Genomic DNA, 16,813 nt, shown 5'->3' on the forward strand with positions numbered 1-16,813 from the left:
TGAGTTGAAGAGGAACTTCTTCACCCGCACATCTTTGGAGTGTGGGAGGAAACCGGAGCACCCGGAGGAAACCCACGTAGACACAGGAAGAACGCGCAAACGCCACACAGACAATGACATGAAACCGGAATTGAACCTGGGTCCTTGGTGAGCAGCAGTGCTCACTGCTGTGCCACCCTTTGTAGTTTTGTTCTGTTGAGTGTTTTTTGAGGTGTTTTCAAATTAATTTCTCTTGCAGGTTTTTTCACAACAACAGCATCTGCCAATGGGGCAGCGAAGAATGAAGATGAAGTAGGTAAATAATTGTTGTTCTGTTCAGCTGCCAAGAATACATCCTCCCGCACTGGATTCTGCTTAGTTGTGGTGACTGTATTCAGTGTGACTACACAATGCAATGTTAAAGTGCCATGTACATAGCTCTCTAACTTCACACAGTCCAGTCACACTGAATGCCTCTTTGTAAGAGCAATCATCAACATATCTGAGCTCTCGACTATATATCCATCACTCAATATTCCCCAGAGCCAAGTCCACGATCAAGAATTGGTGACATGAATAATTGGGGAGGCAGTGGTGTAGTGGTATTGTCACTGGACTAGTCATCCAGAACCAGATCTGCAGACCTGGGTTCGAATCCCACCATGGCAGAGGGTGCAATTTGAATTAAAGGCCTAATGTTGACCATGAAACCATTGTCGATTGTTGTAAAAACCCATCTAATGTCCTTTAGGGCAGGGAATCTGTTGTCCTTTCCCGATCTGGCCTACATGTGACTCCAGGCTCACTATAATGTGCTTGACTCGCAACTGCCCTCTGAAATGGAGACCCACAGTCCAAAGATGTGCAAGTTATGTGGATTGGCCATGCTAAATTGCCCCTAAGTGCCCAAAGATGTGCAGGTTAGGTGGATTGGCCATGCTAAATTGCCCCTAAGTGTCCAAAGATGTGTAGGTTAGGTGGATTGGCCATGCTAAATTGCCCTTTAGTGTCCAAGGATGTGCATGTTAGGTAGATTGGCCATACTGAATTGCCCTTTAGTGTCCAAAGATGTGCAGGTTAGGGGGATTGGCCATACTAAATTGCCCCTAAGTGTCCAATGATGTGTAGGTTAGATGGATTGGCCATGCCAAATTGCCCCTTAGTGTCCAATGATGTGTAGGTTAGATGGATTGGCCATGCTAAATTGCCCCTTAGTGTCCAATGATGTGTAGGTTAGATGGATTGGCTATGGTAAATGTGTGAGGTTACGGGGATAGGGCCTTTGTAAGATGCTCTATCAGGGAGCCAGTGCAGACCCGAAGGGCTGAATGGCCTCCTTCTGCACTTCAGGGAATCTATGAATCTATGGTCCACATGGCACAGGGATTAATGTCTCAATTGAAAGACGGCATCGCCAACGGTGCAGCACCCCCCTCAGTCCTGCTCCAAAGTATCAGCCCCAGCTTCCTGCTCAAGTGTTGGGAGTGGCATTTCCAGCTTATGACCTGGACCTCTGACAGTTTGCAAAACTCTTTACTGCTATTTTGCAGCTTTAATAACTATAACATAATATTGATCTGCTGCTCTCTCCTACTCTGAGTGAGATATGCATACTGATTTCCCCTGAAATAGATTGCTTCCATGGAGAAGATATTCTTAAATCCATTCAAAATAGTCATTCATGTTGTATGGGAGCTTGCTGTGCATAATTTGGGTGCCAGTTTTCCTACACTACAACAGGGGCTACACCTCAAAAGTATTTTATTGATGACAAAATGATTTGGGTTACCCTACGAGGCTGTGAAAGAAGCCTTATGGATACATGTCTTCCTTAGTCAATGTAAATCTACTAGGTTACACCATCACTGCCACTCTCCATGCCCTCTGTTTACCAATACCAATCAGCGAGATTCTTTGCAGTATGTTCAAGGCTGAGATAGACTGATTTTTAATCAGTAAGGGAATCAAGGGTTAGGGGGATAAGTGGAGCTGTGGATTATCACATTCAATTATCTCATTGAATGGTGCAGCAAACTCGATGGGTCGAATGGCCTACTTAATAAGAACATAAGAACTAGGAGCAGGAGAAGGCCATCTGGCCCCCCGAGCCTGCTCCGCCATTCAATAAGATCATGGCTGATCTTTTCATGGACTCAGCTCCACTTACCCGCCCGCTCACCATAACCCTTAATTCCTTTACTGTTCAAAAATCTATCCATCTTTGCCTTAAAAACATTCAATGAGGTAGCCTCATTGCTTTACTGGGCAGGGAATTCCGCAGATTCACAACCCTTTGTGTGAAGAAGTTCCTCCTCAACTCAGTCCTAAATCTGCTTCCCCTTTTTTGAGGCCATGCCCCCTAATTCTAGTTTCACCCGCCCAGTGGAAACAACCTCCCTGCTTCTATCTTATCTATTCCCTGCATAATCTTACATGTTTCTATAAGATTCCCCCTCATTCTTCTAAATTCTAATCTCAGTCTCTCCTCATAAGCCAACTTCTGCTCCTATGTCTTATGGTCTAATAATATGGTCTTATATATTTTTTAGAAATCAAGTATGCCTTACTGGGTGCTGGAATAGGAATGTTCCTCGTCGTCTCCTTCGTTGTCATTAAGATTTACATGATCAAGAAACACATTTATGAAAATGAGTTAACAGGTAAGATGACAAGGCAAACTGTTAATGGGTAACTTTCCTTCTAATATTAGTTTGATTGAAGTATGACTAATTCCTCTCCAGGCATGAATATATCAGCTTTCAGCTTCCAAGTAATAGATACCGGCTCTGTCAGAAATATATTGTTTCAATTTATGTTGCCCTGTTTATGACTTCCTCACAATTTCTATCCTCACAGTTCCCATCATCGCAGAGCTTTCAAACCCTCTTTTCCTCCAGCCACTGTTATATAGTCAGCATCCCCAAACTGGTCTGTGATCAGATTTGTCATCTACCCTGCGCCTCATCCTGGCTGCATCCAACGGGGGAGGCTGTGGTGCACTGGTAAATACCCTGGACAAATAATCCAGAGACCCAGGTTCGAATCCCACCACCACCGATGGTGAATTCAATAAAATTCTGGAATTACACATTGGTTGTTATAAAAACCCATTGAGTTCACTATAAAGTAAAGTTTATTTATTAGTGTCACAAGTAGGCTTACATTAACACTGCAATGAAGTTACTGTGAAAATCCCCCAGTCGCCACACTCCGGCCACCTGTTCGGGTACACTGAGGGAGAATTTAGCACGGCCAATGCACCTAACCAGCACGTCTTTGGATTGTGGGAGGAAACCAGAGCACCCGGAGGAAACCCACGCAGACACGGGAAGGACGTGCAAATTCCACACAAGACAGCAATCGAACCCAGGCCCCTGGCGCTGTGAGGCAGCAGGCTAATCACTATGCCACCTCTAGTGTCCTTCAGGGAAGGGAATCCAAAGTCCTTATCTGGTCTGACCTATACGTGACTCCAGAGCCACAGGAATGCCCTACGAAATGGCCTTGCACTAAGGGCATGTAGGGCTGGGCAATAAATGCTGGCCCAGCCAGCGATGCCCACATCCCTGAATGAAAGAAAAAATTCTTCGCTCCCTCTTGCTCAAACCTTCAACTGGACGCCTCGTAGACAATGCCAGAATCCCACAAGCAGAGTGGGGTTGGGGGGGGTCACCTTTGGCGAGATCAGAAGATCCCGCTGGTGCTCTGAATAACTGGTCATTTATTTCATTGCTGTTTGTGGGATCTTGCTGTGCACTTGGTATATGGATACGGCAGCAACACATCAAAAGCATTTCACCAGCTGTAAAGGGCATTGGGAGATCCTGGGACTGTGAAAGCTGCTACCTCAATGTGAGTCATTTCTTACAATATAATGTGTTAATTTCAAGAGATGCAGTGGCACAGTGGTTAGCACTGCTTCCTCACAGCGCCAGGGACCCAGGTTCGATTACCGGCTTGGGTCACTGTCTGTGTGGAGTTTGCATGGTCACCCCGTGTCTGCATGGGTTTCCTCCAGATGCTCCGGTTTCCTCCCACAGTCCAAAATGTGCGCGTTAGGTGGATTGGCCATGCTAAATTTCCCTTTTAGTGTCACAGAGATTAGTAGCCTAAATATGTGGGGATTACAGGGATAGGGCCTGGGTGGATTGTGGTCGGTGTAGACTTGATGGTCCGAATGGCCTCCTTCTGCGCTGTAGGAATTCTATGGATATTAAGGGTGGGATGTTTCAAGAACCAAGGCTATGGAAGATCTGAATGCTCATCTGTTCCACAAGGAACATAAGAACATAAGAAATAGGAGCAGGAGTAGGCCATCTAGCCCCTCGAGCTTGCCCCGCCATTCAATAAGATCATGGCTGATCTGACGTGGATCAGTACTACTTACCCGCCTGATCCCCATAACCCTTAATTCCCTTACCGATCAGGAATCCATCCATCCGCGCTTTAAACATATTCAGCGAGGTAGCCTCCACCACCTCAGTGGGCAGAGAATTCCAGAGATTCACCACCCTCTGGGAGAAGAAGTTCCTCCTCAACTCTGTCTTAAACCGACCCCCCTTTATTTTGAGGCTGTGTCCTCTAGTTTTAACTTCCTTACTAAGTGGAAAGAATCTCTCCGCCTCCACCCTATCCAGCCCCCGTATTATCTTATAAGTCTCCATAAGATCCCCCCTCATCCTTCTAAACTCCAACGAGTACAAACCCAATCTCCTCAGCCTCTCCTCATAATCGAAACCCCTCATCTCCGGTATCAACCTGGTGAACCTTCTCTGCACTCCCTCCAATGCCAATATATCCTTCCTCATATAAGGGGACCAATACTGCACACAGTATTCCAGCTGCGGCCTCACCAATGCCCTGTACAGGTGCATCAAGACATCCCTGCTTTTATATTCTATCCCCCTCGCGATATAGGCCAACATCCCATTTGCCTTCTTGATCACCTGTTGTACCTGCAGACTGGGCTTTTGCGTCTCATGCACAAGGACCCCCAGGTCCCTTTGCACGGTAGCATGTTTTAATTTGTTTCCATTGAGATAGTAATCCAAAGACAATTTGCAGAGACTTACCTTGCTTTACTTAGCCAAGAAAGCTGATCCCTGCTCAACCCTCAGGCTGATATTGTAGTCAGGCTCCAATGACGTAAAATGGAGCCTGCTCTTTTCAATTTAATAAAGAACCCCACTAGCTTTGGATATCCTTGTTTTTGGCTAGGGAGCGGAAGTTGAAGTCTCTGGCTTTGTTGAACTGTCCCTTGCCCAGTTCTTGCCAGATGAGAAGTGGGACGGAATGAGGGAGGTTAAAATCTCCCCTGTAAGTAGTTAAGGTATGTCCAGATTTCAGTCTGATGCCAACAACAATGCAGACTGGAGGTAGACTGCTCAATTGGTATTCTTTGCCTTGCCCATTGCTGAAGTCTGGCTGTTTGGGTGGAGTTTAGATAAGTGAATTTAGGATACACAATCCTGGGTTACACAGCCATCTTGGGTGAGTCAGTCAGTGGTACACCATTAAAAATGGCCCTTGTTGTTTCGATACTGACTTCTAACTGCACTTACTAGTTAGCAATGGCTCACGCTGATCCAGCAAGACAGCACTAATGTTTACTTCCAAAAATGTCCTGAAGCCCAGCCAGATACTTCTAAACCAGTGCTTATCTCTGTGTCTCTGAGATGTCAAGCACGATAACGTGGACATCTTCAATCTCCCCAGTCCTCCTGAGGTGAGGAGAAATTTCTTCACCCAGATGGTGGTGAATGTGTGGAATTCACTACCACAGAATGTAGTTGAGGCCAAAACGTTGTGTGATTTCAAGAAGAAATTAGATATAGCTCTTAGGGCTAAAGGGATCAAGGGATAGGGGGGAAGGAAGGGGGGGTGGCACAGTGGTTAGCACTGCTGCCTCACTAGGGACCTGGGTTCAATTCCTGGATTGGGTCACTGTTTGGAGTTTGCATATTCTCCCCGTGTCTGCGTGGGTCTCCCCCGGGTGCTCCGGTTTCCTCCCACAGTCCAAAGATGTGCAGGTTAGGTGAATTGGCCATGCCAAATTATCCCTCAGTGTACCCAAACAGGCGCTGGAGTGTGGCAACTAGGGGATTTTCACAGTAACTTCATTACAGTGTTAATGTAAGTATACATGTGACTAATAAATAAACTTTAACCTTTACCAGGATATTGAATTCGATGATCGGCCATGCTCATAATGAATGGCGGAGCAGGCTCGAAGGGCTGAATAGCCTCCTCCTGCTTCTAGTTTCTGTGTTACTAAAACAAAGTGTTTAGTAAGAAAATAAACTCTTTTAACCCACTTACAAATCAACATTTCCAAACCAAACTCTTTGTGGATTGCATTTCATTTATTGAAAATACTGAACTTGGAAGAAGGAGTTCTGAGCATTCTCCACATCCCCTTCTCAATGGAGAGGCAGTCAAACACCAAGACATTACACTGTCCTTGAGAGCTATAATATCCCATTTCAGCCAGTAGTAACCACGAAGAGGCTGGCCTCTGATTACCTCCAACATTATGTCTCACAAATAGCTCGTGGTGAATTGCCCGGCAGTGACCAAACCTTAGGTTCCTGTTGACATTGATAAATCATTCAAGGGTTGGTTCTCGTGGTTTGTGGTATAGCTGAAGCTGCTAGAACAAAATTCAGTCCGATGTCCAATCCTATCCTAACCATGAATGAGAGAAAGAAATATGTCCGTAGAGAAACCAAAGAGAAGTTCAATCGACCCACTTGCTGAAATATTAGGGTAGAAAGGTGACCATGGTGGTGTTTCACATATACCATCGTTCGGGAAGTTGGCCTTCAAATTGCTAGTCCGTTAATATAACTACTACGCCATCTAGCTTGCAGTTGACTGTGCAATAGAATCTCCACAGTGCAGAAGGAGGCCATTCGGCCCATAGAGTCTGCACCAATCACAATCCCACCCAGGTCCTACTCCCATAACCTCACATATTTATCCTACTAACCCCCCTGACACTAGGGTCAATTTAGCATGGCCAATCCATCTAACCTGCACATCTTTGGGCACGAAGGGGCAGTTTAGCATGGTCAATCCACCTAACCTACACATCTTTGGACATGAAGGGGCAATTTGGCATGGCCAATCCACCTAATTCCGGAGCACCCAGAGGAAACTCACGCAGACACGGGGAGAATGTGCAAACTCCACACTGACAATGGGGTTAGGTTGATTGGCCATGCTAAAATTGCCCCTTAGTGTTCTGAGATGTGTAGGTTAGAGGAATTAGCGGGTAAATGTGTAGGGATATGGGGGTAGGGCCTGGGTGGGATTGTGGTCGGTGCAGACTCGATGGGCCGAATGGCCTCTTTCTGTACTGTAGGGTTTCTATGATTTCTATGAATGACCCGAGCCAGGAATTGAACCCGGGTCCTTGGCGCTGTGAGGCAGCAGTGCTAACCACTGTGCCACCGTGCCGCCCCTGAATAGTTGACTGAGAATGCTCGATACTGAGGCGGGATCTTCAGCCCACAGTCTGCGAGATTGCAGGGGTTCAAGGTCTGCCAAAACCCAGAAACCGCGATTCTCGCCGGTGAGATCATTACCTCCGATTTTCGCCGGTCCTCAACTCTTATCAAAGTAAACTTTTTAGTGCCGGAGAGGTTGTTTCACAATTCTTAAGACTTACCATACCAATAAAAATATACTTACATGGGAATGAACACAACCTAATCTCTTCTGGTGAATTTAATGGATATATCATATGAGGTACAACATATTGGTACAACATATTGGGGAGGAGACATGGTGGCACAGTGATTAGCACTGCTGCCTCACAGCGCCCGGAACCCGGGTTCGATTCCTGGCTCGGGTCATTGTCAGTGTGGAGTTTGCACATTCTCCCTGTGTCTGCGTGGGTTTCCTCCGGGTGCTCCGGTTTCCTCCTACAGCCCCAAGATGTGCAGGTTAGGTGGATTAGCCATGCTAAACTGCCCCTTTGTCTCCAAAAGTATGCAGGTTGGGTGGATTGGCCATGCTAAATTGCCCCTTCGTGTCCAAAGATGTGCAGGTTGGGTGGATTGGCCATGCTAAATTGCCCCTTCGTGTCCAAAGATGTGCAGGTTAGGTGGATTGGCCATGCTAACTTGCCCCTTCGTGTCAGGGGGACTGGCGGGGTAAATATGTGAGGTTCTGGGAAATAGGACCTGGATGGGATTTTGGTCGGTACATACTCGATGGGCAAAATCGTGGGCAACACAGTAGCACAGTGGTTAGCACTACTGCTTCACAGCTCCAGGGACCTGGGTTCGATTCCCGGCTTGGGTCACTGTCTGTGTGGAGTTTGCACATTCTCCTCGTGTCTGCGTGGGTTTCCTCCGGGTGCTCCGGTTTCCTCCCACAGTCCAAAGATGTGCGGGTTAGGTTGATTGGCCATGCTAAAATTGCCCCTTAGTGTCCTGAGATGCGTAGGTTAGAGGGATTAGTGAGTAAAATATGTAGGGATATGGGGGTAGGGCCTGGGTGGGATTGTGGTCGGTGCAGACTCGATGGGCCGAATGGCCTCTTTCTGTATTGTAGGGTTTCTATGATTTCTATGAAATGGCCTCCTTCTGCACTGTAGGGAATCTATGGGATTCTACGATAATTTATTCTATGATAATAGTTTATAATGAGCTCAAAGTAGCACTGATTATCCCTTGTGGTATTCCTGTCTCTTTTTCAGATACTCCGTCCAGACAAAGCCAGTCATTAAGGTAAGAAGTGGGCGGCCCGGTGGCACAGTGGTTTGCGCTGCTGCCTCGCAGCGCCAGGAACCCGCTCTGGTCTCGGGTCACCGTCTGTGTGGAGTTTGCACGTTCTCCCCGTGTCTGCGTGGGTTTTCTCCGGGTACTCCGGTTTCCTCCCACAGTCCAAAGATGTGTGGGCTATGTTGATTGGCCATGCTAAATTGACCCTTAGTGTCAGGGGGATTAGCTAGGGTAAATATGTACAGTTATGGGGATAGGGCCTGGGTGGGATTGTTGTTGGTGCAAGCTCGATGGGCTGAATGGCCTCCTTCTGCACTGTAGAGATTCTATAATTTCTATGAAGTGGACCTTTGCTCAGAGTAATGACAGCATCAAGACTACCAACTAGATTATTCAGTGGAATAGTTTAGTCTGACCATTATGAAGTATTCACTAAAATATCACAATTGCATGCCTAGCCTGAATAATGTTTCACCGTCAATTTGTGTTTAACTGTGCTTTTAACATAAAGCAAAATACCTCAAAGTACTTCACAGATGGAAGGAGAAAAGTAAATTGTCAACCAAGAAATAATGGGCGGGATTCTCCGATCTCGGACGTCCTGTCAGCAAGAATGGAGAATTTGGCACTCAGAATTTGGCTGCCGTGCAGGATTTGAACCCACGTTTCATTCGCCTGGGCCTCTAGATTATGAGCCCAGTGATAGAACATAGAACATAGAACATTACAGCGCAGTACAGGCCCTTTGGCCCTCAATGTTGCGCCGACCTGTGAAACCAATCTAAAACCCATCTAACCTACACTATTCCAATATCATCCATATGATATTGAGGGATGGATTGTGATGGATATGTGATGGATGGGATTGCACTGGAGAGGGTGCGGAGGGGATTCACCAGGATGCTGCCTGGGGTTGGAGCGTTTCAGCTACGAAGAGAGGCTGGATAGGCCGGGGTTGTTTTCCTTAGAGCAGAGAAGATTGAAGTGTACAAAATTATGAGGGACAAAGATAGGGTGGATAGGAAGAAACTTTTTCCCCTGAGGAGAGGGGCCAATAACCAGGGGGCATAGATTTAAGGTACGGGGGCAGGAGATTTGAAGAGGATTTGAGGAAAAACATTTACACCCAGAGGGTGCTGGGAATCTAGAATGCTCTGCCTGAAAGGGGGGTAGGAGAGGGAACCCTCACAACATTTAATAAGCATTTAGATGAGCACTTGAAACGCCATAGCATACAAGGTTACGGACCAAATCGGATTTGATGACTGGCGCAAACATGATGGGCCAAAGGGCCTCTTTCTATTCTATTCCATTCTATTTTATCCTGTTGTCATTGTATAGTGCACAAATACAGACACAACGAAAAGTGAGCTTGTACGCTCCGAAGATACAAAGAAAAAAAGCAAATGCAAGTAGCCATTATAAAATAGTGCCAATAGCCATTAAGTGTATACATGCACGTCACACAATGCCCATCGCCTGGGAATATGTTAAAGGATGGAGTTCAGCTGGGTAACAGCTCCGGGGAAGAAGTTGTTCCAGAACCTGGTCGTACGGGCTCGAATGCATCTGTAGCGCCTCCCAGAGGGCAGGGGGGCAAACAGTCTGTGGCTGGGATGGGTGGGATCTCTGGTGATGCGGAAAGATCTCCGCAGACAGTGTTTGTGATAAATATCCTGGATGGTTGGTAGCTGGGTGCCGATGATGTATTGGGCAGTTTTGACTACCCGCTGCAGAGCTTTCTGGTCAGAAATGGAGCAACTGCTGTACCACACTGTAATGGGGTGGCACGGTGGCACAGTGGTTAGCACTGATGCCTTATAGTACCAGGGACCCGGGTTCGATTCCCGGCTTGGGTCACTGTCTGTGTGGAGTTTGCACATTCTCCCTGTGTCTGCGTGGGTTTCCTCCGGGTGCTCCGGTTTCCTCCCACAGTCCGAAATACGTGCTGGTTAAGATGCATTGGCTGTGCTAAACTCTCCCTCAGTGTACCCAAACAGGCGCCGGAGTGTGGCGACTAGGGGATTTTCACAGTAACTTCATTGCAGTGTTAATGTAAGCCTATTTCTTAATAAATAAATGTATAAATAAACTAATGCAGTTCGACAAGATGCTCTCGATTTTGCACCGGTGGAAGGTTGAGAGAAGCTAGGGGGACAGGTTGGCTCTCTTTAGTCTCCTCAGGAAGTATAGGCGCTGCTGTACCTTCTTCACTGGGGAGGAGGAGTTGAGGGGCCATGAGAGGTTCTCCATGATGTGGACGCCCGGGTATTTAAAGCTGCAGACCCTTTCCACCTCTACCCCGTTGATGTAAATAGGGGTGTGTATGCTGCCTCTGTGCTGTATAACTCTATGGGTGGACTTTTCTCCATTCTCCTGCCCGCCAAGGGAATCGTAGTGGGCGGGACACGAACCATGCAAAGGTCTGTTGACCTCAGGCAGAATTTTCCAACCTTGGGTTGAGCGTAGCCGGAAAATCCTGCCCTATGACCCCACCATCTCCCCCTAAATGTCCACGCTCACCATCAAGCCTAACGTGTGTTCAAACAGCATCTGGATAACTTTCACCTGCAGGCTCTTACCCCAATGAAGGAGCCATTGGGAGAGACACGGTTAAATAATGAGAAAATGCCAATCGACCAAAGGAAAGCCTGACCTTGGTTAAAATTAAATAGCCAGCTAGTGACTGCATCAGTCTATTTCAGGAACCACTCATCATGACTATATTGCGGTGATTAATCCTGTCCTCAGCCTTCTCCTGCGGTAAGTTCTGGTTTTAAGAGCAATATAACTCAGCTTTCGGAGTGATTAGCTCTGGGGCCCAGCTCAACAGTAACAGAAGCTTAGGTTAGGTGAAGAAATTTGATCGGATTCTGTGTCACCGACTCCGGTTAATTGATTGCCGCAGCTAGGTTGGTATGAGACTTTGCCACTGTGTTACTCCCTCTGCCAGCTCGTGCAGCTGTTTACTCACTATCACTGTAAAAAAAGTTAAAAGTTTAATTATTAGTGTCACAAGTAGACTTACATTAACACTGTAATGAAGTTACTGTGAAAATCCCATAGTCGCCGCACTGAGGGAGAATTTATCATGGCCAATTCACCGAGCCCGCACATCTTTGGACTGTGGGAGGAAACCGGAGCACCCGGAGGAAACCCACACAGACACAGGGAGAACGTGCAGACTCCACACAGACGGTGACCCAAGCCGGGATTCGGACCCAGGTCCCTGGTGCTGTGAGGCAGCAGCGCTAACGCCGTGCTGTACCCTGCAGAGCCATTTATTTTAATCCTTAGAGCATTGCAATGTTGGGAAAACTAAGGGGAAGATTGTACCCCGGTTCAACTTGGATGACCGTCTGTGTGGAGTTTGCACGTTCTTCCCCGTGTCTGCGAGTTGTTTCCTCCTCTGGAGAACATGCGATACTCTGCACAGATCAAGGCCGGAATCGAACCTGGGTCCCTGGCGCTGTGAGGCAGCAGTGCTAACCACTGTGCCACCGTGCTGTCCCTTGAAGAGACTCAGTCTTTAAGAGTTAAGAAAGGAAGGGAATCGAAGCAGCTTTAACTTAGCAATGAGGAGAAGTGGGAGCTCCTGGGACAGGAATTGGGAGTTGTGTTGTCAGTAAAGTCGGCAATGCTATCAAAGGAAACTCTGCCACAAGATTTCCCAGTATATTGTGTCGCATTCTCCCGGCCAATTGCAATCTTTATTTATTTTGCTAATGTTTCAATACAAGACAAATCTGAGTGGTCTGGCCTGTGGATATTATTGGAACCTTGACAATTGACATATTAGGCCAAAGGGCAATTGGACAGAAGGGATTCTGGGACAAGGCACATTGGCCGTTCTTTCATTAACGAGTAGGAAATGATTAATCTGCCAAATCATTAAAGACCATCATTTTTATTTACAAAATAACTGAGCACAGCTCGCAGTAAGAATGCAGGATAAAGATTGAATTCAGTACTGGCCGTGGGTCGCTAATCTCACACTGCTTTCAATGATCTCCAGCTGCAAGGCCGGTTATTTTTGGAAACAAGTCCGAAACTCAGACAGACGCCCATTAAATTGGACACAAGTTTCCCTGAATCAGGCGGGCAGCTTCAGAGAAACTGTTTCATGGAGATATACTTTGTTTGCCACGGTGACATTGCCAATCAACAGAAAACATATATTTGACAAGTCTTTTCTGAGTTGGAAAAAGAAAAATTGTTTCCTCGTGGATCGTGGCTCCTCTGCGATGCGGATTGGTTTGCGCGTGAGTCGGATCATTCCGGGCTTTGTAATGGGAGTGAGATGTCCCCTGCAATACCCCGCTGCTGAGGTGAAGATATCTCCCCTTGAAACCACAAAACTCCAATTGCTATGAAGCCAACCATAGAAATCACACAGCATAGAAGGGGGCCATTCAGCCCATCTTGTCCATGCCGACCCACATGCCCTTTCTAATCCCATCTTCCTGCACATGACCCACAGCCCTGCAATTTGCAGAACTAAAGCTGCAGATCCAGGTGCTTTTGGAACAGGTTTAGCGTTTCTGCCTCCACCACCAACTCAGGCAGCGAATTCCAGACACCCATCACCCTCTGCGTAAAAAGACTTTTCCTCGTGTCCCCTCTTCTGCCACTTATCTTGAATCTATGACCCCTGGTTTTTGAACTCTCTGCTAGGGGAGACAGGTTCCTCTTGTCTGCTCTGTCTCTGTTGGGGCGGCACGGTGGCGCAGTGGTTAGCACTGCTATCTCACAGCGCCAGGGACCCGGGTTCGATTTCCAGGTTAGGTCCGTCTGTGCGGAATCTGCCCGTTCTCCCATGTGTCTGCATGGGTGTTCCGGTTTCCTCCCACACTACAAAGATTGGCCATGCTGAATTGTCCCTTAGTGCCCCAAGCTGTGTAGATTAGATGGATTATCCATGGGAAATGTGTGGAGTTATAGGGAGAGGGCGTGAGTAAGTTATTCTGTCAGAGAGTCGGTGCAGGCTTGATGGTCTGAATGGCCTGTTTTGCGCTGTAGGGATTCTATGATTCTGCTTCTATGAACAGTTACGTCCTTCCTGTAATGTGGTGACCAGAACTGCACACAGTACTCCAGGTGTGGGCCTCACCAGTATCTTATAGAGTTCCATCATTACATCCCTACTTTTGCATTCTACCAATGAAGGAGAGCATTCCAGATGCCTTTCTCCCAACTTTTGGGGCTGAATCTTCAGGAAAGGTGAGAAAGGATTCAGACAGTGTTTAAAAATTCCAGAGCCAGCGGCATGTCAGTTTCCCCGACACCAACTTGGCAAACGAACAGTTAAATAAATAAATGCAACAAGCTCAACAGAATAAAGCAGGAAGAATATACATCCCCGCAGCACTATTATAGCGGCCACCGCACTGGAGGAACCAGTGCCAGATTATGAATATTGTTCAAATACTCCAGACTATCTCTGGAGTATTTGAAACAATAAAATGAAACTCTTGCTTTTTCTCATTGGAAAGGAGAGTCCAAACATCGGCAGATCAGAATATTTTGGTTTTGGAATTGGATGAAGGGCGGCACGGTGGCACAGTGGTTGGCACTGCTGCCTCACAGCGCCAGGGACCCGGGTTCCATTCCCGGCTTGGGTCACTGTCTGTGGGGAGTTTGCGTGGGTTTCCTCCGGGTGCTCCGGTTTCCTCCCACAGTCCAAAACTGTGCAGATTAGGGTGATTGGCCATGCTAAATTGACCCTAGTGTCAGGGGGCTTAACCCCACAAAAGCCCCCTCAGAGGCAACTAGAGATGGGCAATAAGTATGTGAGGTTACGGGAAGAGGACCTGGGTGGGATTGTGTTCGCTGCAGACTCGGTGGGCCGAACGGCCTCCTTCTGCACTGTAGGGCTTCTAGGAATCTATAGGATTTTATGACAAGGATGAGGGGGAGGGGGAGGGGTTTGGTGTGGGGTGAGGAGAGTCAATCAAAATACGAGCGAGGCTCAGACAAGACTGCAGCTCGATAGAAGCGGCAAACTGCGTGTAACACTGGCTGAAGACAACTGCTCAGTGTCATTAGCCCTGTCTCATTAACGCAGTTTGCCCATTCCTCTCATGTCCTGTTAGTCACTTTACATCGATTTTCTGACTGGTTTGCAGCCCAGATATCAGGATTAAATCCAGGCTCCTGAGCCCCCACCTGTTGGCGACAAAACCAACCACTCTTTCAGGCCGTGTCCTCCGGAACGGCCACCTCTTCACCCGCTGTCCTCTTAAACGTGGCGGGCAGGCTCTCGATGCTGCAGGAAACAATCGGAAGGCCCAGCTCTTCCACAACCTCTACCGGGAGAGCTGGGCGCCAACGACGCAGGTCAGAGACCAGGAGGGCGCCTCAACACCAAGGGGTCCTAACTGGACTGCATCCCAGTGGAGAGATCAATGGGATCGAGGATGACAAATCCATTGGGATGAAGGGGAGATCTCTCTGCGCGATCCGGCTTGGCCAGAGATGGCGATTTTTCAAGCTTGTCACTGGGGCCTAGGGTCTCAGGCCTCATGCAGTGTTGGGAGCAGGCTGGTGGGACACTGATGCACCTCAATGAGCACCCGGAAACAAGGCTTTAGAACTGAAGGCTTTAATACATTAACAATGAAACTACTAACACAAATTCACCCGTTCAGACTGAAGGGGTCCTGCCGGAGCAGGGGGTCTTATACCCTGCCACCGGAGGCGGGACCCCACTGGAGTGTGCCATGATAACACTTAGGACAGGTAAACACCCTATCCCAACAACATAGTACAACCCCCATAACAACAACACCCTAGCCCAACAGTAATACAATAACAACCCCAGTGGTGAACCAACGATGGTTCACCACATTCACCCCTCCTTTAGGAACCAAAGGTGGCGGGGTGGATGAAAACAGACAATGACAAAAAAAATAACAGGATTCACAAGTCCAGACGGTCTGGAGGACCACACCGACGCTGCGATCTTCTCAACACCGGTTGCGAAACCGGAGCAGGTGCTTGCGGTGGCTCTCTCAAAACAACATCTGGCTGTCCCCTCAAAGACTCCCGGGCCGGCCGGCCCTGATGAGGCGATGGTGTAGGGGATCCTGGAACGTTTGGTGGTGGTGGTGGTGGTGATGATGGTGGCGCCGATCTCCGAGTCTCAGGCAAGCTGTACATGGGAGTAAAAGTGTTATGCACTGGTCCCGGTGCTGACCGCGCCACGTCTGGGGAAGTAATGAGGAGTAGTGGATCTGTGACTGGGGGAATAGGAGCGACAGGAGTTGCTACGTCCCCTGCGGGCGCCAGGTCTCTAATGGAGACAGTGTCCTCTCGCCCGTCAGGATATGCCACATAGGCATACTGAGGGTTGGCGTGGAGGAGTTGGACCGGTTCGACCAAGGGGTCGGACTTGCGAGCCCTCACATGGCGCCGCAGAAGGACGGGTCCTGGGTACGTCAACCAGGCTGGCAATGAGGTCCCCGAGGACGACTTCCGAGGGAATGAGAACATCCTCTCGTGGGGAGTAGCATTGGTTGCCGTACACAGGAGGGAGCGGATAGAATGGAGCGCAGTTGGAAGGACCTCCTGCCACCGGGAGACTGGAAGGCCCTTGGATTTCAGTGCCAGTAGGACAGCCTTCCAGACTGTAGCATTCTCCCTTTCCACCTGTCCGTTACCCCTAGGGTTGTAGCTCGTGGTTCTACTAGAGGCAATCCCGAATGAGAGCAGGAATTGCCTCAAGTCGTTGCTCATGAACGACGAGCCCCTGTCGCTATGAATATAGCAGGGGTGCCCGAACAGGGTAAAAAGCTCACTGAATGCCTTGATGACGGTGGCAGTCGACGTGTCCGCACAGGGGAAAACAAACGGAAACCGGGAAAATTCGTCTATTATGTTAAGAAAATAGACATTCCGATCCGTTGAGGGAAGGGGGCCCTTAAAATCTACACTCAGCCTCTCAAAAGGGCGAGTGGCCTTGACCAAATGTGCCCGGTCTGGTCGATAAAAGTGTGGTTTGCATTCTGCGCAAATCCGACAACTTCTAGTAACTGACCTGACCTCCTCCACCGAGTAGGGTAGGTTGCGGGCTTTTATGAAGTGGTAGAGTCTGGTGACTCCAGGAT

The 16,813-nt window shown here is 48.1% G+C and overlaps 1 protein-coding gene across 2 annotated transcripts in view; it reads left to right on the top strand.

Annotated features, from left to right (window-relative positions):
* The window catches only part of LOC144480296 (transmembrane protein 273-like), a 66,747-nt gene that overhangs the window by 38,195 nt on the left and 11,739 nt on the right, over nt 1-16,813 (top strand). For both annotated transcript variants that reach the window (XM_078199642.1, XM_078199643.1), the window contains exons 2-4: nt 239-295; nt 2,529-2,639; nt 8,684-8,714. In XM_078199642.1, coding sequence (XP_078055768.1) covers nt 239-295; nt 2,529-2,639; nt 8,684-8,714 — 199 coding nt within the window. The remainder of the gene's footprint in view (nt 1-238; nt 296-2,528; nt 2,640-8,683; nt 8,715-16,813) is intronic.

Source organism: Mustelus asterias, chromosome 28 (assembly GCF_964213995.1).
Source record: "Mustelus asterias chromosome 28, sMusAst1.hap1.1, whole genome shotgun sequence".
NCBI lineage: Eukaryota > Metazoa > Chordata > Chondrichthyes > Carcharhiniformes > Triakidae > Mustelus > Mustelus asterias.